Here is a 22,527-nt window from a genome sequence, read left to right as displayed (position 1 = left end):
TAGAAAATCCATTTCCCTCCTAAAATCTGATTGGCTGGTGGTCTCAGCTGATCCAGCTAAACTGGCTACAAACTTAACTGTGTTGGGGAAACCCTACTCTCCTATCCAAGGGAATTTCTGCATAGTTTATTTCTTTCCATTTCACATAAATGGGTAGTTTATAGTAAGAGATGTGAAACCATCAACATTAGCAGCCTTCAGCATACACAGAGGCTCACCTGGATGAAGGATAATTTATATAGTGAGTATAATAAAATTATACAAAAAGGGTTGGAAATGTTTCCAGATGGAAAACATGAAAGTCCAGATAAGTAAAACACTCTTCAAATTTTCTTACTATTTGTAGAATATCTTTATGTATAATATATGGCCATATTTATTTTTTCTAATATTGCCTACCCAATAATCTTAAACTATCAAAATACATTTTAATGTATTAACTCAGGGACTAGGTAATTTTCTACTTTGGTAAGTTCATTTTGTTTTTATGATTGCTGCTATGGATTATTATTATTTTTTAATGGTTAGATTAGGTAGAATAATGGATCATTTGAAAATAGACAGTTGGTACTACACTGAACTTAAAAACCTCAGAGTGTATCAAAGAAAAGAATCAACAGGGTGAAAAGGCAACCTATGGAATGGGAGCAAACAATTGCAAATCATATACCTGATAAGGAGTTTATAAAGAAGATACACAAATGGCCAATTAACACATGTATAAAGTTCAACATTACTAATTGAAAGTCAAAGTGCTAGTTGCTCACTCCTGTCCAACTTCATTGTGACTCCACGAACTGTAGCCCGCCAGACTCCTCTGTCCATGGAATTCTCCAGGCGAGAATACTGGAGTGGGTAGTCATTCCCTTCTTGGGGGGTTCTTCCTCACTCAGGGATCGAAACCTGGGTCTCCTGCATTTCAGGCAGATTCTTTATCAGGTCACGAGTCATTGTTAATATCTAGGAATTTTTAGCACCCCAAGAACCAATTATTGTCCCCTTGAGGGCAGCCCTTCCTCCCCCACATTGAGAATGCATGCTGTAGAGTGTGAGGGGAACAGATATCAGCATTTTCTGTTACATGATGCACATTTTTGAGCTGGTTTCTAGACAGATTATTGTGCTTAAATACAATATTAAGAATTCTTTTCGAAGAAAACTTGTGGTGAACTTTGACACAGCTTACTCATTTGGTTTTGCTTGATTTTGGTAACAACTGTGACATGAGTAGGGTGGAGCTGGGTTCTGGTCCCAGCTTTGCTACTTGAAGTATGTGTGACAAAGTTTGTGAGCTTCACTTCCCTCAGTTGAGAAAACTGTTACTGATCTCACAGGCTGGTGAAATGAAGGGCAACAAGGAATTTCAACTGCAAAATACCACAGAGCTAGTGGCCATTTTTTTTCTAGCAAGGAAAGTTAGGTGGAAACTTCTTAAAATAAAGATCAAGGCCCAGAATGGTCTGCCCATGCCCAAGTCTCTCCTTGCATCACTCTCTACTCCATCAACTCTCCTTTTCTTCCTTCATTTCCTCAGAGGGGCAATGCTCCTTTCCTATCACACGGTTTTTACTCATGCTGTTCCCTGGCTGGCACGTGAACAGATGCCTGGCATCTACCTCCCTACCCTACTGCTTACCCACCTTAGATTCTCAGGTTGGCATTTCCCCCGGGGAGACTTCCCTGATCCCCAGACTTGGTCGGGTCCCCTACCATGCCATTTCGTGGCACTACGTGCTTCTTCTCGTTGAAATGCCATGCGAGGTAATGTTATTAATACGTTAGCAGCCATCCTAAGGTTAACATCTCCCTTCCCACATGGCGCTAGTGGTAAAGAACCAGCCTGCCAATGCGGGAGACTCAAAGACGCGAGTTCAAACCCTGGGTCAGGAAGATCCCCTGGAGGACGGCATGGTAACCCACTCCAGTATTCTTGACTGGAGACTCCTATGGACAGATGAGCCTGGTGGGCTCCAGTCCATAGCGTCGCAAAGAGTCAGACACCACTGAAGCGACTTAACACACACCACCACTAGAACGAGGAAGGCTTGCGAGGGCCCACACCTGCGTGCAGTGTCGAGCACAGTGCCCGTAGGCATCCAGTTAACCAGCGCGCAGCTGCGAAGGAAGCAGAGAGCGAACCGAGGCTCCGGCCCCGGCTCCGTACTGCGCCTGCCTGCGAGGTGCAGCCGGGCTCTACCAGCGTGAGCGCACTGCGCATGCCCAGCCAGTCAGCTTCCAGAACCTTCAGTGGGGAAGCTGCAGTCACAGCCGGAGCGTCTTGCGCCGCTCGTGGCCGTGTTGGGTGTTTCTGCTGCCTGCGCTGCTCCCTCCGAGAGGCACGTCGTCGTCGAGGGGAAAGGTAGTGGTTGTGCGCCTCGGCTCTCTGCCCTGTCCCCCCTTGTGTATCATCCCTCTTCCGACCCAAGGGGGCCACGCTTCCCCGGCGGACGCCGGAAGTGGGGTCCGGTTTGCAGCTTCGGCGCCTGACTTCGGCTGAGGCCGCAGGGAACGTTGGCCTCGGAGGGGCCTGGTCACGGGGCGGAAGCCTAGGAGGGTCGTTGGGCCTTGGTGACTGGGGCAGAAGGCTTCTGAATAAGAGGAGGGGGCGTTGGGGTCAGTGAGGAGTCACTCGAGGCCCCCCGTCATATTTTTTTTAATCCGGAGGAGAACTTTCTCTCCGGGGCTTTAACGTGTTTGGCCTAAGGGCTGGACTCGCCGCCCTCAGAGTAGGCCCGTACCTCCCTTGTTTCCCAGGCCTTCTGTGGGAAATTGTCCTGAAAATTTGGAAGGAAAACATGTTTCTGACTGAAAAACCCCAGCGAAGCGGCGTTTATGGCTCGATGGGGTATTTAGGAGAAACAGAAACCCAGAAGAGGACCTTGCTGGCAGTTCTCACAGCCTTGGGAAGGGAGCCAAGGATTTTCAAAGCCTTCGAAACTGATAGATAATTCCAGTTTCCCTTTGGATAACCTCCTTTGGGGAAAAAACCTCCAGTTCCTGTCCCGGGGGAACCAAGTGCTATATCACCCGAGCAGAGCAGGGTTGTGTCTTCACATGTGCTCTCCCGCCTCCTGCTTCCGTCTGTTTGGTTATGGGGTCACTGCGGTCTGTTTAATTATATGCCCAGCGTGACCATGCCGGAGTGAAAATCTGAGTCTTCCCTTTTACTTTGAAAGGAGAAGCAAGTTTCTCTCATAGTGAAACTCCCCAGGCCTTTTTGAATTTTTCTCAGTGCGGACTTCCCCTCCTCTCTGCAGCTTTTAGATTAAAGGATGCTTACTTGAAAAGAGTTTATTTCTTGAAAGTCTCTGCAGCCTCTACTTAGCATTTTGATTTTTCCTTCTTTCCTCCCTATGCAGGGAGTCATTCCTTCTAAAATATTGTAGTATGCCTGCAAGCACGTCATAGTCGCTGGGGGCTGGGCTGGGATTCAAGTCCTGTCTGCATTCTCAGGTTAACAGAAAGGAACACGTACCTCCTTTACCTCATAATATCTGGCCTTCTGGTTTATATATTTTATCTAAAGTTTACGGACTGGATTAAATATGAGAATAAACTGTCCTGAGATGGAATGTAAGTGCATCATTTAAAGGACAGCTGCAGATGAATGCTGGCAGTAACGTAACATTTTTGCTCTATGACTTTTGGCAAGTAAGCTTATAGTCTGCTAAAACATAACCACAGTGGTTGAAGCCGCTGCCTGACTTGAAAAAAGTTATCCTGAAAAGGAAGAAAATATTTTTGTTTAAAATAACCATATTTCTTTAAAGTGATTTATATTAAGATTGTTTATCTAAGTAACTTCAGAAGAGAAAAACTATCCGGTGTTCTTGGAAACCCTTCGTTTGCTGTTTGTTTATTTCATCAAGCTTTTATTATGATTATTCTAGGACACAAATATGAACAAAAATCTCTGCCCTCAAAGAACTCAGTTTAGTGAAAGAAAGCAGCATGTAAACTAGCAATTACTGTAGAAGTGGTATGATAAAGGATTGTACACAAGTTATTGGAAGTGCAGAGAAGGTCACAACTTTGGCTCATGGCTTCAAATCACAGTTGTTTAAATTAGGTCTGGAAGAGAGCTTTGGTTGGAATTAGGAACTCAGAGAAGGTGGGAGGCATAAAAAAGTATGCTAAGTTTTAGAAACTGGAAAAACTTCAAGAACTTTGATGAGGGTGAAGGGTAGAGTGATAACAGGGGAGTGATGAGCAATGAGGCTAGAAATGTAGCAGGATCCAGAGGATGAAGGCCCTTGTAAATCCTTGTGGTGAGGACGAGTTGAAGGATTTTACCCAAGGAAGTGACATGAGAACATTCACAAACACATGCACATACACCTATGTCTACATCTGACTCTTGTCACTAAACAGTATCATTTATTTTACATAAGTATTTCCCAGTATCTGTGTAGTTTATATGATTTAAAATGCTTCCTTCTATTTGTTGTCTGTTTATTCTCTGTCCTGGACTGAGCTGTTTCTGTTGTTTTTGTAATCAGTTCAGTCACGTCCAACTCTTTGCGACCTCTTGGACTGCAGCACGTCAGGCTTCCCTGTTGATCACCAATTCCTGGAGCTTGCTCAAACTCATGTCCATTGAGTTGGTGATGCCATCCAACCATCTCATTCTCTGTCATCCCCTTCTCCTCCTGCCTTCAGTCTTTCCCAGCATTAGGGTCTTTTCCAGTGAGTTAGTTCTTTGCATCAGGTGGCCAAAGTATTGAGTTTCAGCATCAGTCCTTGCAATGAATATCCAGGACTGAGTTCCTTTGGGGTTGACTGATTTGATCTCCTTGCTGTCCAAGGAACTCTCGAGAGTCTTCTCCAACACCACAGTTCGAAGGCATCAATTCTTCAGCACTCAACTTTCTTTATGGTTCAACTCTCACATCCATACATGACTAGTGGAAAAACCATAGCTTTGACTGTACAGACCTTTGTCGGCAAAGTAATGTCTCTGCTTTTTAATATGCTGTCTCGGTTGGTTATAGCTTTTCTTCCAAGGAGCAAGTGTCTTTTAATTTCGTGGCTGCAGTCACCATCTGCAGTGATTTTGGACCCCAGGAAAATAAAGTCTGTCACTGTTTCCATTGTTTCCCCATCTATTTGCCATAAAGTGATGGGACCAGATGCTATGATCTTAGTTTTCTGAGTGTTGAGTTTTAAGCCAGCTTTTTCATTCTCTTCTTTCACCTTCAGCAAGAGACTGTTCAATTCCTCTTTGCTTTCTGCCATAAGGGTGGTGTCATCTGCATATCTGAGGTTATTGATATTTCTCTCGGCAATCTTGATTCCAGCTTGTGCTTCATCCAGCCCAACATTTTGCATGATATATTCTGCATGTAAGTTAAATATGCAGGGTGACAATATACAGCCTTGACATACTTCTTTCCCAATTTGGAACCAGTGTTATGCCATGTCCGGTTCTGACTGTTGCTTGTTGACCTGCATACAGATTTCTCAGGAGGCAGGTAAAGTGGTCTGGTAGTCCCATCTCTTGAAGAATTTTCCAGTTTGTTGTGATCCACACAAAGACTTCAGTGTAGACAATGAAGTAGAAGAAGATATAGTAGGAGTACTCTTATTTTTTCAGAGATTTTACTTTCTTGGGATATTTTTCCTTTTTTAGAAGCTTAGACACAAAGATTAAAAACATTTTTATATCTTTTGAAACAATTTGACAGTAAGACTGGACTGATTTTGTAATACTTTCATCAGTGTGTAGATGTACCAATTTCCCAATTCCCTTGTCATTTGCATTTACTTTTGTTAATGTATGAAACAGAGCTTATTTCAGTTTTGGTTTTTTAACTTACAGACGTTTTAGTTTGTATTGACTTAATCTCTGCATCATCTACCTTGTGAGGAACACTTGTCAAGTGGAGTCAGGATATTGACATTATAAATATATGTCATTTCTTTACAGATGTTGAATAGGAAGATCTAATCCATTTTCAGTTAAAATACTTGCTTTTTATATTTTGTTGCCTTCATTTCTTGCATAATTTTTTCAAAGTATGACATGTTATATGAGCTGGATTGTGTCCGCCAAAATTCATATGTTGAAGTTCTAACTGCCAGTACCTCAGAATGTGAGTTTATTTAGAGATAGGATCTTTAAAGAGATAATTAATTTAAAATGGGATCATTAGGATGGTTCCTAAACCATTATGATTGGTGACCTTATTAGAAGAGATTAGGATGCAGAGAGGTACAGAGAAGACCACGTGAAGACGCAGGGAGGAGATGGCCATCAGCAAGCCATGGAGAGAGATTTCAGAAGAAACCAACCCTGCTGACTCCTTGGACTTGGACTTCCAGTATCCAGAATTGTGAGAAAATAAATTCCTGTTGCTTAAGCTGCTCAGTGTGTGATCTTTTGTTATGACAGCTCTGGTTGCATATATACTGGAGGAAAATGTATATGTATAGGAGAGTGTACCAGTATGGCTCAGTGAATTTTAACTGAGTGTCAGTGGCATGACAGTACCCTTCCCCACTTCCCCAAAGGTAACTTGTATCTTAGGTAAGTTTTGTCTATTTTTGAACTATATAAATGACATTATACAATATGTTTTATTTAGTGTCTTATTTCTTTCTCTAAGGATTATATTTTTGAGATTCATCCATGTTATGTGTGGAGGAGTTGTTTGTTCATTTTAATTTTTCTTACAATATTCTGTTGTATGACTTACAGTGGTGTATACATCCAGTTGATGGACATTTTGATTGTTTCCCATTTGGTGTTGTGAGTGTTCTTGTGTGCACCTTTTGGTCCACACGTATATGCATTTCTCTTGAGTGTATCATTGGGAGTGGAATTACTGGTTCATAGAGTGTGTATATATTCAATTTAAGAAGTTATACCAATTTATGCTTCCACTGTTAGTGAGTGAATGAGAGTTTCATTGACCCTCCATCCTCATATGTATTTCATTTCATCAGGCTCAGTGTTTTCTTCTTCGTGTTTGCTTTTAATGATTTAGAAGATTTTCATTATTATAATATATTGACTTTTATTTCTATAAAATAGAGATTGTCCATAATTGATTGTTTCAAACTATGAACTATTGCCTGATATAAAGTGTGAATTTAAGTTACTTATCTCTAAGTTAATACCTAACTTTCCCACTGAAGTTTGTTAGTGATTTTTCTCTTGCGATCAGCAACTGGGGCTAGAGTCATAAGAAGGCTTTACTGGACTGGATGTCCAAAATGGCATCACAGGTCTTATCCATGTAACTTTTTTCTTCAGCAATATAGTCCCAGCTGTTAAATGGCTCCTGAAGACTCCTCCATGTGGCTTGCCTCTCCAGCAATATAGTTTAGGTGGTGGTGACTCCACTTTCTTCCTCCTCTTTCTTCACTATGTAATTACTTTTACCAGTGTTCTCTATTTTTTCATAGTTTCAGTTTATTGTCTAGTGTCCTTTCTCTTTAGTCTGAAGGACTCCTTTAGCATTTCTTGTAAGGCAAGTCTAATGGCAGTGAACTCCCTTAGTTTCTGTTATCTGGAAATGCTTTTGTTTCTCCTTCATTCTTAAAAGATAGTTTTGCCAGATTTAGAATTTTTGATTGACAGAATTTTTTTTCTTTCAGAATTTAAAATATGTCACCTCTCGGCCTTCTCGTCTCCATGGCTTTTGATGAGAAGTTAACTATTAATCTTATTAACGATCCTTTGTATATGATGAATCACTTCTCTCTCAGTGCTTTCAAGATTCTCTGTCTCTCATTGGTGAGGATTTGATTATTATCTATCTCTTTCAGTTTATCCTGCTTGAAATTCACTGAACTTCTTGGGTGTAGACTCATGTGTTCCGCTAGACTTGGGAAATTTTGGGTCATTATTTCTTTGAATATTCTTTCTATCCCTTTCTCTTTTCTCCTTCTGGGACTTGCATTATATTACTTTATTTTATGGTATTCCATAAGTCCCTTAGGCTCTGTTCACTTTTTTCCATTTTTTTTTTCTTGCTCCTCAGATGCCAGTAATTTCAATTGACTTATTTTCAAATTTGCTGATTCTTTCTTCTGCTGGCTCAGAATGCTGGTAAACCCCTCTAGTGAATTTTTCATTTCAGTTTTTTACTTTTCAGCTACAGAATTTGTATTTGGCTCCTTTTTGTCATTTCTGTCTCTATTGATACACTCGTTTTCTTCACACAGCATTTTTCCCAGTTTCCTCTTATTCTTTGTACATGATTTCCTTTAGCTCTTTGAGCATATTTTAAGATGGTTGATTTAACATCTTTGTCTAGTAAGTCCCATGAGTGTCTGGGTTTCTTCAGGAATGGTTTTTGTCAGCTCTTCCTTTTTGAAAGGGCTGTACTTTCGTGTTTCTTTGTATGCCTTTCTTGTTGTTGAAAACTAGACATTCTCAGTATAGTAGGAACTCTGGAAATCTAATTCTCTCACTTGATGACTGAAAACATCCATATGTTTCTTTACCAAGTATTTTTGCAAAGTGGATATTTGTTATGTGTGGTCACTGAAATTTGTTTACTTGTGTTGTGGTCAACCAGTGACCTGACATGGCTTTATAAATGTAGGTCAGGACAAGTAGAATGACACACAAAGTCTGCTCGTGTATGTTAGGGTAAATTTTATTCAAAATGAATTTCAGAAAGTTATCTTAGAGATCTGAATTAAAGTTGAATTCCAGATATTACTTTTGGATTTCTTTTCTCAGATGAGATTAGATTGTATCCTTTGCAATATATACTAAATTTATATGGGAAATAAGTGAATATTTTATCTCTTTTGCATGTCAGTGCCCATAACCTAAAACCATTCCCTTTTGATTCCATCACTTGTTGGTACCTCAAGTCGGAATCTAAATGGTATAATTTTGAAAATGTTCTTGGTTTACACCTTGTAGAATCAAGAGGATCTGGAAGTCTTGAAATAGAGGAAGTAGCAGATGTGACAGAAGTTAGTTTTTGGGAACTAAGAGCACCTTTTGTATTGTACTATAGTACCCAAAATTTCAAACTTGATTTTAAAATAAAACATATGCTTCTCTTGAAACAAAAAATGCCTGTTGTGTTTGTAGCAAGCAAATGTTAATATATGGCATTTATGCTAAGGCTTACTCTGAAAACTTTCTTATCCTATCTTCTGAGAATTCCTACAGCAAGCCAAGAGGATTGTATAAATTTATTTTTTTTGTAGTTTTTATTACAAAAATAGTGTTACTGTTTTACAAATTACAAAATTGGATGTTTCAAACTATATTTGCTACTCATTCCAAGATTCAGATATATTTCTCCTGGTATATGCTCCCAGTTGAAAATTATGATCTAACATTTCAAATAATGTTATAGTGTCTGCCATTGTGAATATATCTTGCCTGTCTTTCTCCTCTGGTTTTTGTGGTATTTGTTAGTCAGGCTTTGTGGTTACTGATGTGTAATTTGTGAAAATTCATCTGTTACTTTAATTGTGAATTTTTTAATTGGAGTATAGTTACTTCACAATTTTGTGTTAGGTGAATTTTTGTTTTGAGTGATTTAATTAGATGTAATGCATCGTGTTATTACTCATAATTCTGTTTCTACCAAAATGTGTAATTCCAATTTAGTTAGGTTCTGTTTTTATGTTCTAAAACACAGATGAGATGCGTCAGTAAATGATGGTCTTTTGACTTGGGATTTTATTTTCCATCTCAATCCATTCTTTTCCTGCAAGCTAAATAATTGTTTTACTTAGTCCCAAAGTATGGTGAGCTATTTACAGAGGTCTTTGTGTGTATATGAATGGTGGCTGTCTATATTGCTAATGCTGTGATTCTTGCTTCTTGGCCAGGCTGAACTTCAGCAAACTCCTCAATAAGAATTTCACTTAGAATTCCGTTTTCTTTGTCAAATCTTCCCTGAATACACCACAGCCCTAGTTTGTCTTTCCTTTTCCTCTGTAGCTCTTAAACTTAGTTTAGAATTTATTATGTTGACTGTATTATCCTGCTCCCATTAGTATTCCTTCTGAGTGATAATGAGTATCAGTTAGAGTGAGACAGTGTAGATCCACATGCATTTCATTTTTTTGTACCTGTTAGTCATCAGGAGGTATAATTGATCTGCATGATCTAAATTCAATAACATATATAGTTACTATAATTCCTTATGACTGTAATCAGATTTTTTAAAATGAATTGTTAAGGTAATTAAACAAGGAAGCCATTAGATAGAGGTGGATTTAGTGCCTTGGTAGCCTACACAAGCAAACTAAAACCAGAGTCAGTGCACTTGAATCTGAAAAAATAAAAACCAATCAACTAGGCTTTCCCAAGTAAGGCAGCTATTTAAGTTGTAATCAATCGAATAATTTCCTTCCTTTGCTTCTGCATCTTCTCTATAAAAACCTCAGCCCTAGCTCCTGTCAGTGGAGTGTTTCTAACCAGCTTTGGTTTGGCACTGCTTGATTTGAATTAATGTTTCCTCAAATAAACTTTTGAAAAATATCAATGTGTGTGCCTCAGTTTCCCTTTTAACAGGACTTTCTTTGTTCATTGTACGGAAGCTTCCCAAACGCCTTCCAGGTACCACTATTAAGGTGGATCTGGCTAGGCTAGGCTTCCCAGGTGGCTGAGTGGTAAAGAATCTCCTGTCATTGCAGGAGATGTGGGTTTGATCCCTTAGTCAGAAAGATCCCCTGAAGAAGGAAAGATCCCCACTCCAGTATTCTTGCCTGGCAACCCACTCCAGAATTCCATGGACAGAGGAGCCTGACAGGCTACTATCCAGGGAGTCACTAATGAGTCTGACATGACTTAGCGACTAAACAAAAACCAAACTAGACTACATATTGTTCTGCCTCTGTTTATGGTTGACTTTGTTACTGTGTGGGCTTTTCTTAATAAAACAAAATTAACAAGATGAGAAGTCCAGTTACCTACACAGTTTAGAATGGCACCTTCATGATTTAGTCTCAATTTTACCCTTATTCCGTTTAGTCAAAGTATGACTTTGATCTCTTTATATCTCATGTGATTATAAGAAGATAAGCATTCTTTTATCTTGAGGAAAGTTAATTTGTATTCCTGTAGTGTTTTAGTGATACTTACATGTTCCTTTGAATTTAACACAGGGTATTTCTACTAACTGTGTCTAAGACGTTTATCACTTCCAACACAATAGATTTCTTTTTTGATCAGCATTACTTACAATACCAGTTATCTAAACATTAGTGTTTCCTACCTTTGATTGCTGGTGATATTTGGTTTATATATGTGCTTTTTTCTCACTGGAGTATAAAAAATTTAAGGTCAGATATCATGTTGTCTTTGTTTGCCTCATTGGATCTTGAAGATAGTAGGTGCACAGTTAGTATTTACTAAGTTGAATTTGAGTTGAGAATATACCAGGAATCCCTTTAGTCTCATATAGTAATCTAAAGAATGTCTTTAATTTCTGACAGAGCAAGTTTGTGCCCTCAGTGGTTCTAGAAGTTTTAAAAAGAGGTGGTATTATGGATAATAAAATAGTTGAGATAGTCTTGAAATTCTAGGAATACCTTGGAAATAATGACTATTAATATCTCCTTTAAGGCCAGATCTTGAAGTCAGCTCAGGTTTCTAAATCCCCATACTAGCCAAATATGTCCAGAGTCATTTGCATGTAAGATTACCCAGATTGAAGTATGTATATTGATGTCTTAGTGGCCTGACGTGGATGTTCTGCAAACTGAAATGGTCTGTTCAAGGTCTTGAATGAATTAGTACAGACTTATGGTTTTTAGCCATTTGGAGGTTGTTGAGATCTTTGACAGTCTGGTAAAGGCTACCTATATGTGTGCATTTGTATGTTTTGCTTATAATTTTAAGAGATTGTTGAGCCTTGAAAACCACACATACCAAGGTAAAAGTCTTCTGGGAATGATGGAGTTGGACAGACTCTTTAACTCTGCTTAAGATGAAATTGATGTTAAACTTTTTTCAATTTCTCCTTTTGTCCTCTTTTCCTATTCTGTAGTAACTAAAGTAAAAGTAAGGGAGTTTGTCTCTTGCATCTGAACCTAGGAAATGAGATGGCCATATTCTGGCTCTAATTCAATTTGAATGAACTGGGAAAATGTTGCATAATATGTAAACAACATGCTTGTCTCTATCACAAGTGAGAACAAGACAAGTTATTTTTGATTTTGAAATAAGTGTCTCTCAGAATGAAACCCTGTGAGAGGAGCATGGATTTCCCCTACTCTTAACAGGTTTTGGTGCTGTTACAGCATTAAATTTAGTTTTAAAGCACATTTATTTTTGAAAGTCATGGAAGCTCCTGCTTAAAACCTAACCTTAATTCTATTTCCAGTAGGGGCCTCTCATAGTTTAGTAAACAGTTTGCCAGTACACATAGTGGATATTGTAATGGGAGAAGGTTGTCATGCCTTCTGTGCCTGTGATGAGTCAACACAACTAGTAAGCTTCTCTTTATTTCCAAGTTTACTTTTTCCTAAGGTTTAAGAGTGTCCCACCCAGGGATGCTCCTCTATTTGGGGCTTCCCAAATGGTACTAGTGGTAAAAAATCTGCCTGTAATGCAGGAGACCTGGGTTTGATCCCTGGGTTGGGAAGATCCTCTGGAGGAGATTCTGGCAACCCACTCCAGTGTTCTTGTGGAATACTTGTGGAATGCTGTGGAAGTGATGGGAATATGCTTGCTGTATTTGAGAAGTAATAGGAGACTAGTATGGCTAAAGTAGAAAGGTAGAGGTGGAGAGGGGTAGGAATGAGGTAGGAGAGTTATGCAGAGCCTTGCAGACTATGATGAATTTTGGATTTCATGTCAAGTGTGGTGGAATGGTATTGGAAGGATGAAACCAGGGGAGAAATATAATTATGTTTATGTTTTATAAATACTGCAGTGACTTGTATAGTGAATAACCTGTAGCAGGCAAGAGCTTAAGCAAGGAGACTGAATACAAATACATTTGGATCACCATACATTATTATATGGTGATCCAAAATACATTCACTAATAGGTCAGTGATTTTTAACACGAGGCATTAAGTTTTAGTCTAGCATGGAGAAAGAAGTTCTGGTATCTGTATGACTCTGTTCTCAGTTCAGATCTTTTTTCAGAGATGATTAGTTTCATAAAGGTCCCTGAGAGCATAAATCTTAGTCCTTTAAGACCGACACTTAAAATTCAGTGTCTTTGAAAATTGCTTAACTTTTCCCCTTCTATTATAATTAAAAAAAAAAAACAGTAAAAATGTTCTTATGGGAAACTTGAAAATAAAATTTAAAAAAATCATATATAATCTTATCATGTTTTCAGTCACTCAGTTGTGCCTGACTTTTTATGACCCCATGGACTGCAGCACGCCAGGCTTCCCTGTCCTCCACCATCTTCCGGAGCTTGCTCAAACTCATGTCCATTGAGTCAGTGATGCCATCCAACCATCTCATCCTCTGTTGTCCCCTTCTCCTTCTGCTTTCGATATTTCCCAGCATCAAGGTCTTTTCGAAGGAGTCAGTTCTTTGCATCAGGTGACTATGGTATTGGAGCTTCAACATCAGTCGTTCCAATGAATATTCAGGACTGATTTCTTTTAGGATTGACTGGTTTGATCTTCTTGCAGTCCATGGGACTCTCAAGAGTTTTCTCTTAACACCACAGTTCAAAAGCATCAATTCTTCAGCGTTCAGCTTTCTTTATGGTCCAACTCTCACATCCATACATTACTACTGGAAAAACCATAGCTTTGACTAGACAGACTTTTGTCAGCAAAGTAATGTAGAAATAGTATTTTAATTAGCCCTTGATAGTTTTTTGTCCTAGCAACATATATGGAAGATATCTACTTCTCTTTTATTTGAGAAAACAGAGGTCCATACAAGCTTTAATGACTAACTAAATATTGAATTCTTACTGCTTTATTGAAGTTCTCAGCCAGTCTCTGAATGGAGGGAGAACAGTATTATTCAGTTATCAAGGTCTAGATATGGGACATGAATTAACCAAGTATGGTTTGACAAAGAAAATTAAGAGACAAAATTACTTTTCCCTTTCCCATTTTCCTTTCTTTATAGGAAGCCAGTGTTCTTAAATCAGGTTGCAACATATTGGATGTTGTAGGCCATATATTCCCTCCCCCTGCCAAAAAAAAAAGAGATTCTCCCCCTTAGATTTACAACATGACTGAAATACAGTAGATACGTCCATTTTGTTCACTGTGTACATCAAATTTTACTTACATCAGCTTTCTGCTTAGAAAAGACATTCTTTTTCACCTCTTAACTTCCCTAAGAATAGAGACTTTTATTTTTTAAAATATCTTCATAGATTTCTCTTCCTGAACTAGGTTTCTGCATGAGCCTTGTTTTCTGGCTTATAATTTTTAATAATCTCATTAAATTTTTTTCTATTTGTATAAGAGGCAAGTACACATTCCCTTCCAAATTTATATCCCTCATGGCAATTAAGTAAAGCAGTCCCTTGTTCTGGACAAGGCGGTGTAGACTATATAGCATTTAAGAGCCAAGATGCCACTTCACCCTTCTCTTCCTGTCATGGCGACCCTCAGCTGAGGTGGAGGGAGACTGTTCTTGAGTTAGTGTAGACGCTCTGCCCACCCGCATGGAACTTGGTGTGAGCAAGAAATAAATCTTTATTGTGGTGCATCTTTAATATTTTGAGAGCTTTGTTACTACAACATAGTCAAGCAGTCTTGTACATTTTTTCATGTATGTTTTATAATATGTATATAGTTTATAAATATGTAATGATAATGATGGCATACTTAGAATAGAAAGAATTTTTCTTGGTCTAATTCCTGTGTGTCTTCTCAAAATCATTTCTCACAATATCCATTTAAACTTCCATTCTTCGAAACTGAATACACTGTGCTGTTTCACACCTGTGTTTTTGTACATGCTCTTTCCTTTACTAGAATTCACTTTTATTTTTCTACCTATCAGATATATACATGTCTTTCAAATTTCAGATTGCCATCACTTTCCCAGGAAGGGCTTCCCTGATTTTCTCTATTTTCTTTGTACATTTGGAGTTTTTTCAGTTCATATTTATTTACGTTTGTTTCTGTCATTAATAATAAATTATAAACTCACAGTGTAGTAATTTCTTTTAACCTGGGTGTATAGTAGGGATAAATGTTTGTGAAATGAGAATGCCCTGCCTTTGAACAGAGAACAATTTAAAGCTCTCTTGAAAGGTAGCTGGCAGTTGGTTGAGAACAAAATAGGTGATCTTTTGTATAAATTCATGGGGTCAGGAAGAAAGAGAAAATGAGAGGGCAGGAAGGAGAAATTCTGCCACTTCAATTTTGCTGTGATCCCCTTAAGGTTTTCATAGTAAGGGCCATAAAATGTGGTGTTAGTGTTTGTGCTTTCTCTCTCTGCATTAGATTTTTATCTGTCTTTTCAGTTTCCTTCATTGGGGTACAGTTGACATGCTGAACTGATACTATTAGTTTCAGGTTTAGAACCTAATGGTTCAGTATTTGTATATATTGTGAAATGATCATCATGTCATCACAGTAAGTCTAGTTAGCATCTGTCACATGGTTAGTTTTTTTCCTTGTGATGAGAACTTTTACAATTTACTCTCTTGCATAACTTTCACATATGTAATACAGCATTATTAACTACAGTCATTATGCTGTACATCACATCCCCAGTGATAGCTCTCTTATTCTGTCATTTTTGCTATGTGAAGTTGCTTGATGTTCGTGAAGACATCTCAGAGTTGGTAATATTCTGAAGTTCTTTGTTTCTTTGCTAGTTTGTTTTGCCTTTTTAAGTGTAAAATAGAGCTTGTGTTTAAAAATTAAAATGTGTAGGTACAGATTAAAGAACAAATTCTCATGTACCCATTATTTAGGTGAAAACATAGAACTTTACTATTGTGCAGAGAAGCCCCTTATGTGCTATTCCCTGGTTTCATTTCCTTCTCACCTCCTGAAATAATCACCATCCTGAACTTTATGGAAATCGCTCCTTTGTTTTCATCATATATGAATCTCAGCTGACTCTTGCACAACATAGGAATTGGGGCACAGACCCTCTCTCCCCCAAGTCAAAAGTCTATGTGTAACTTTATAGTTGACTCTTCATATCTGTTGGAGAAGGAAATGGCAGCTCACTCCAGTATTCCTTCCTGGAGAATCCCATGGACAGAGGAGCCTGGCATGGGGTTGCAAGAGTCAGACACAACTTAGCGACTACACCACCACCACCACCACCACCACCACCTCTGTATATGTGGTTCCACATCTGGGGATTTAACCAACTGCACATCATGTAGTACTATAGTATGTATTGAAAAAAATTTTGATGTAAGTGGATCCACATAGTTCAAACTTGTGTGTTCAAGAATCTTTGTCAGGGTTTACTTTCCCTGTTCTAAAACTTTATATAGTAAATGGAACCATGCTGCATATACTTTTCTGTGGCAAGCTTCTTTTGTGCAAGATTGTTTTTAGATTCATCCATGTTGATGTGTATAGTTGTACTTCATTTATTTTCACACTGTATAATATTCTATTGAATTAAAATACTCTATTTACTTATCCATTCTATTTATGAACTTGTGGCTTTATATACAGAGTTTCACTATTGTAAACAGTGTTGCTGTAACATTCTCTCTGTATATCCTATATAAGAATTTATCTGTGCTGTCTACAGAGTACTTGGATTGCTAGAGCATAGAGTGTGCACATGTTAAATTGTATGGAATAATACCAAGCTGGTTTTCAGGGTAGTCATAGCTGTTTTCTCTTTCATCAAAAGTGGAGATATCTCATTACTCTAGATACCTTCCTGATACTTGATATTATCCAACATAATGTTTTTGTCTAATCTGGTGGCATGAAATGGTATACCATAATGATTTGAATGTATGTGTCCCTGATTATTAATGAAATTGAGCATCTTTTCATATGTTAAGGGGTTATTCTTGTTTCTTTTCTGAAATTCCTGTTCACTTGTTTCCTGTTTTTCAGCTAGTTGTCTATACTTTCCTTTTAAGAAAGTAATAATTTGCCAACTAAATGCTTTGCAGATACCTTCTTAGTGACTGATTGGATATGGAAGGTGAAGGAGGAGGAGTGTAGAAGTACTCAGAAAATTCAGGTTTGGGGAGCTGAATGGATGCTGCTGCTATTCATCTCGGTTGTAAAATAGAGGAGGAGAAATAGATCTGGGTGCAGGGGGAAGAGGAATTAATTTAAGATATTTTGGAGTTTGATGTTATCAGGTTGCAAATGTCTCATAGAAAGTTGACTCTTAAGGATCTGAAGCTCAGGCCAAGCTCTGCTTTGCCACATAAGCCCTGGAAGAATCCTGTACGATGGGCCTTTAGAGACTATAGTTGGAAGGAATGTGGTAATCCTCAAACTAATCTGTCCTCCATCCACCCTTGCTTCTTTGGCTGTGGATTCTCCAGCGTATGCTTTTTATGAAATAAATGTCCCGTTCAAATGATCCACCAGACACTTCATCTTAGTTATAATTATTTATTATGTTTTTGGCCTCTAAACAATTAAATAATCTTTCTTAATATTTCTAGGAGAGAACGTTACTTTTATTTTGGAAAGCATTTAGCATATTTGTCTTACATAGCATGCAGAACATGTATCTAAATTTAAAAATTTATTCCATTGCAATAACTACACAAGTTAATAGTTGTATACAAGTTATTCCATGAACACTGAAAATCATATAAAAAACATATATCTTTAAGAATTCTACTTTGTATAGTTTTTTACTAAATACTGCTATTTTCACCTACATTTCCAGATATTTCTGGCTGCTTCTGTATATTTGGAACTATGTACATAACACCTGAAAGAACATGGGCCCCTTGGAGGGATGGCAGTAGAAGCCCATGGAGTAAAGATCTTTCGTTAAAAAGCAGATTGTATTATTGCTTTGAATATCTTTTAGTTATTTGAGATCCTAAGGTCTCTAATAAACTCAGAGCTGGAAAGATCCCTTAATAACCTAGAAAGATTGAGAAGGGGAGGAAACTGTCAGTAGCAAGGCTTGGACTTAGCACATTGACTGAGAACGTAGCACCTCGGTGTAGCTTACAGTTGTAGTGCCAGGGCAGAGTTACTACTGAACAGCTCAGGGTGATGAGCCACCCTCTCCCCTGCAGGAGTAGTAGCAGCTGATTTGGCGACTGGCTTGGTCACCTTTTAGGAGAACTGAAGTCTGCGGACAATTAGGGCCTGACATATACTGTACATAGGGAAACAATTGTAGAGGTAGCTTCTCTCTGGCTCATCCTTATCAGTAGTGCAGTGATTATGCCTTTTTCTGTGTTCGAGGAGATCTTTTAGTCCTGTAAGAAGAGAAAGAGGGTGTAAGAGACTCAGTCCAGTCTTAATTCTGCTAGGAACATAGTGAGTTCATAGGTAATCCTAAGTCCTTAGATGAAGTGTGGTGAGCTTTCCTGCTCCTACACAATCATTGTGGGTTACACAGGATGCTTTTTTTTAAGGCCAGGAAAAGCTTATGGGAAATTTGGCATTTTTGCTTGCATTGTTATAGCTCTGCTTCAAAGTTGAAGTGGACTAATGACACTTCCAGACAGGTAATTAGGGTAACTTTTGATAGCACAGAAGATGATACCTGAAGTATAGAAGCAGATGGAGGTAGTGGAAGCATGGTGGTAACACCGTTTTAAGCCAAGAATTTCACCGGAAAGCCCAATGCAAATATTTCTAACTTCGCAAGATCGACATTTCTTAAAAAGCAGTTCTTCTGAAAGCAATAGCAAACTGACCTTTGTTTGTTAATTGCTTTCAGTAAATTCTTGATGATCTTTGATTCTGGATTCAGACATCTTTTCTCCCCATTCTTTTTCATTGTGGCACTGTAGGAGTAAAAAAGAGTGAAAATATTTAAAACAATGTTGGGCCAATAAAACAGATGGAATATAATCACTTCAGATGTTTCTCTTTGCTCTGTGGAAGTCTTAGGATCATCATGAACCCTTTACTGATTTTTGGAATTATCATCACGTATTTAATGTTTGATTACAGCCAGGGAGATGATCATTAGATTTTACTCACATAATCTCGACACGTGGGCAGGATTGACTTGCAGGAATTACTTCAAGTTTTTCTAAGGACCTTGGATTAATAGATCCATTACTGATGTTGATGCAGGTACAGCGTGTATTCCTAGAGAGAGGTATGCCTGCAGGAAAAGAAACAGATATAGCAGAGGACATTAGCACAGTTTTCATTTTAGGCACTTAATGTGGATTGGGTAGTACTTAGCAGAACCTCTGCCTCCATGTGTAATCACATAGTCAATCTGTGATCATACAGTTCTGTTTGATTTAATTAGTTGATTCCCTGAAAGAATGAAATTGTAACTCGTTGATTGTAAGATGCATTGAGCCCCAGTCATATAGTTAATTACACTTAAGTTAACTAAGGAAATACCTGTTTCTTCCTCTTTCTCTTCCTTCCCTCATATTTTCTCTGTATATCCCTCTTTCTTTTCCACTCCCACCTTCCTCCTCCTCTCTTTTATTCCACTTCTCTGATAATAAACTCTGATCAGAAGCAATCTCTGTCCATTTACCCTTCATTTTTAGGCAGACTGTAAAACTTTTGCAAATACGTTATTTCTGTACTTATAAAATCTATACCCTAGTCCTATTTCTGTTCTTATAAATTAAGTATCCCTTGATGTTCCTTACCTTGACTCAGAGTCAGAAGGATAAGGCAGAAAATAAGAAAACCACTTTTGTTCATGCTGCTGCAACTGAAGGTACTTCTGCCGTAGGCTCAGACTGCCTGAACAGTTGAGGAGTGTCTCAGAAAACATCGATCTCAGATGCAGTATTTATTTGCAAAGGCACTTTCCCTCTCTAACTCTGATTGGATGACATTACAGTTGACTCAGCAAAACCTGCAGTCTGTTGCTTGGGGAAGTCCCATGTTGCAGAATTGAAGATATCGTTTATATTTATTGTGGCTTCTGAGGTACGGAATTTCCCTCTCCCGCCTTTGTTTCAATAAGGGTGAGTTAGGTTTCACTTTCTAAAACATGAATGGTTTCTTGAAAAACGTAACTTTATTGCAAGTAGAATTACTTTTTAAAAGGAACTTATATTCTTGCACTTCCTGCAAAATAAAAATGTCAACTTAAATCAGAGTCCTAAATACAGTTTTAAAATGAATAAGCCTTAATATTTGTTTCAAATCCATTTAAATTTGCATCAGTAAGGCATAAATAGGAAATCTTACATTTATTCACTTTTTACACTTTTTATGGGTTTACACTTTAATGGGTTTCAGCAATGTCATATATGTTCTCATTTTATTTCTATAGTAATCCTGTAAGAAGTTAGGAAATTATTTTATATGTGGAAGAGTAATTTTAAAGGTTAGATAATTGTATTAGGTTATCATGCATTTATTTTAACTATGATGCTTTTCTCTCAACATTTTAAATTTTGGTAATACTTTTAGAGGCTTGGCAATTTTAAAAAATTCCTCAGTAATAGCAATTTCCCCTCCTTTGAAGGAAAATTTAATTTTTGGAAACAATAATTTCGCCAAGCACTGCAGTATTTGATCAAATATCAGAGTATTTGATCAAATAGTACCAAGTAATAGGTTTGGTCTTCTGGAGAAGGTCAAAGACATGGAACTGGTAAGTTTCAAGGAATTCTAGAACTGCTCTGATTATTCATAACATCACTAAAATAAGTGAATAACCTCCAACATAATTATTTCTAGGTTAAACACTGCATTTGGATATCTGATTTCTTGTATGTTAGTAAACAAGTTTCATGTATTACAGTCCATCCCTGAATGAAAACATCATAGGATCCAGAATGGAGTAAGAAAAGGATTTGTAGCTATAGTAGGGTATTGCAAAAAAAAAAAAAAAAAAAAGGCTTTTTGAGGAAATAAATTTAAAATAGGGCATAAATAAAGACAGACCTTAGGAGAACAGAATGGAAGCAGATTAATTTAAGATGGGTACAGTTCTAAGAGAATGTCACATGCAAAGCAGAGGGAAAAATGTGGTAGCCTTAGAGCTGGTAGCATTGATAACTAAAATAAGCACAATTTCAGCTGGGCAAATAGGGTCAAAACTTGGTTTCTTATTTTGGCATTCAGTAATGCTTGTCTGATTATTCACAGTAGACATTATCAGTAAGAAGTAGGTAATACGCTTTTATATAACACGTTTTAGAAATTCACCAGTATTCAAAGGTCAAATAGTCTGGTTGTATTCTTGGCAAGTGATTGACAACAGGAGATACAAGATGAAATACTATTCTAAATGCAGGCATCCAGATGCAGGTGATACTTGGAACCTAGGAAAATATCTGGGGGGTCTTTTCATAGTCATCCTGGCTGCAGTAATGTAAGGATGGTCCAGGGAAAGGTAGGGCTTCCACACTAGGGTTAGACTAGTGTACCTGGCAGGTACTGGCCTAAAAGTTGGCATAGAGGCTGAAAACCCATATTTGTAAACTGAACACATGTATAACTTGGAACCTCATATGCAGGAACTCCGTCATCAGAACAGTGAATGAGTTGTTGCTTTGGGATACAGAAATTTCTGGATTGTTGAATCTTGGGTCGGTCTGTTCTTAGGACTGGGGTAGAGCTAAGCTTGCAAGTGGGTAAGTAGTAGACTTAGCTGTGGGGAAACTGGAAAGTCAAAAGGAGAGGGAAGTGAGGCAGAGACTGATAGAACTGGGAAGACTTTCACCCAGCAAAAAGGCCTTTTTCTGATAAGGGGAAGGTGTGTGAGAGACAATGACATGGAGGAGCCCTCCCATGGCTGTTTGTGTAGAATAAAAACGGGACTGTGAGTGAAAATGCCAAACATTTTTGGGGAAATGTCTTCACATTATGGATGAAAGAGGCACTGGACAATTCATCATCATTAAACAATGAAAAGATACATGGTGATAATTTTATTTTTGTTAGTATCTAATTTCACAAATAAGATGCTATCTATATAGCAAAGTAGGAGAGTTGAGGTAGAGATGCCTGTTAGTGGCCTGTTATTAGTGAGAAAATATTTATTACCCATTTAATAGATTTTTAGTTAAATATTACATAACATTAACTTACATGCCAGGCATTGTTTGAAGTACTTTGTGATACTGACTTAATCATTAGTTCTGGGGTCCATTTTCTGACAACTTTGTTGTGTTGTCTCTCCAGAGAGAACATTGTCCTTGATTTGGATTTCTGGTTTCTGTTCTCTCTGTCTTCATTAGCTGAAGACATCATTGAGGTTATTTTGGTGCCTCAATAATTAAACACCTAGGGTTTAAGATGGGTCTGTCTTACAGTGAATCTCATACTGAAATGAAAAATGCTGTAGAGTATATGTATGTTATACACATATATTCAGATAAACACGTGTTAGCCAGTAAACAATCACATAGATACACATTTATTTACTTATAGTATTTTATATGGTAGTTTCCTTTCCTGAAACAGCTCGTACTCTATTGGATTTGTGTTAGAATATGTTGAACATTGTATATCCTGGAATTTTTGTGACTGGGGGAAAAAG

General features: G+C 38.0%; 2 protein-coding genes across 2 annotated transcripts in view; one reads left to right on the top strand and one right to left on the bottom strand.

Annotated features, from left to right (window-relative positions):
- The window catches only part of ART3 (ADP-ribosyltransferase 3 (inactive)), a 130,755-nt gene that overhangs the window by 9,047 nt on the left and 99,181 nt on the right, over window positions 1-22,527 (top strand). The window lies entirely within an intron of this gene.
- CXCL10 (C-X-C motif chemokine ligand 10) lies at window positions 17,483-19,794 on the bottom strand. The gene is made up of 4 exons (XM_065914310.1): window positions 19,676-19,794; window positions 19,038-19,164; window positions 18,749-18,838; window positions 17,483-18,304 (listed from the first exon to the last, which is right to left on the bottom strand). Exons 1-4 carry the CDS (start codon window positions 19,728-19,730, stop codon window positions 18,268-18,270), a joined length of 309 nt encoding a protein of 102 aa, XP_065770382.1. The 5' UTR covers window positions 19,731-19,794; the 3' UTR covers window positions 17,483-18,267.

Source organism: Muntiacus reevesi, chromosome 22 (assembly GCF_963930625.1).
Source record: "Muntiacus reevesi chromosome 22, mMunRee1.1, whole genome shotgun sequence".
Lineage (NCBI taxonomy): Eukaryota > Metazoa > Chordata > Mammalia > Artiodactyla > Cervidae > Muntiacus > Muntiacus reevesi.
Note: the sequence above shows the minus strand (reverse complement) of the source record. Positions and strands in the feature narration are given on the sequence as shown.

Bases quoted from the DNA above. Each gene is read 5' to 3' on its own strand.
- CXCL10 (XM_065914310.1), bottom strand. From the start codon at position 19,730: ATGAACAAAAGTGGTTTTCTTATTTTCTGCCTTATCCTTCTGACTCTG. The intron at 19,165-19,675 runs GTAAGGAACATC...CTTTTCCTGCAG, and splicing joins CCTTCTGACTCTGAGTCAAG to GCATACCTCTCTCTAGGAAT. The intron at 18,839-19,037 runs GTGAGTAAAATC...TTACTCCTACAG, and splicing joins TGCCCACGTGTCGAGATTAT to TGCCACAATGAAAAAGAATG.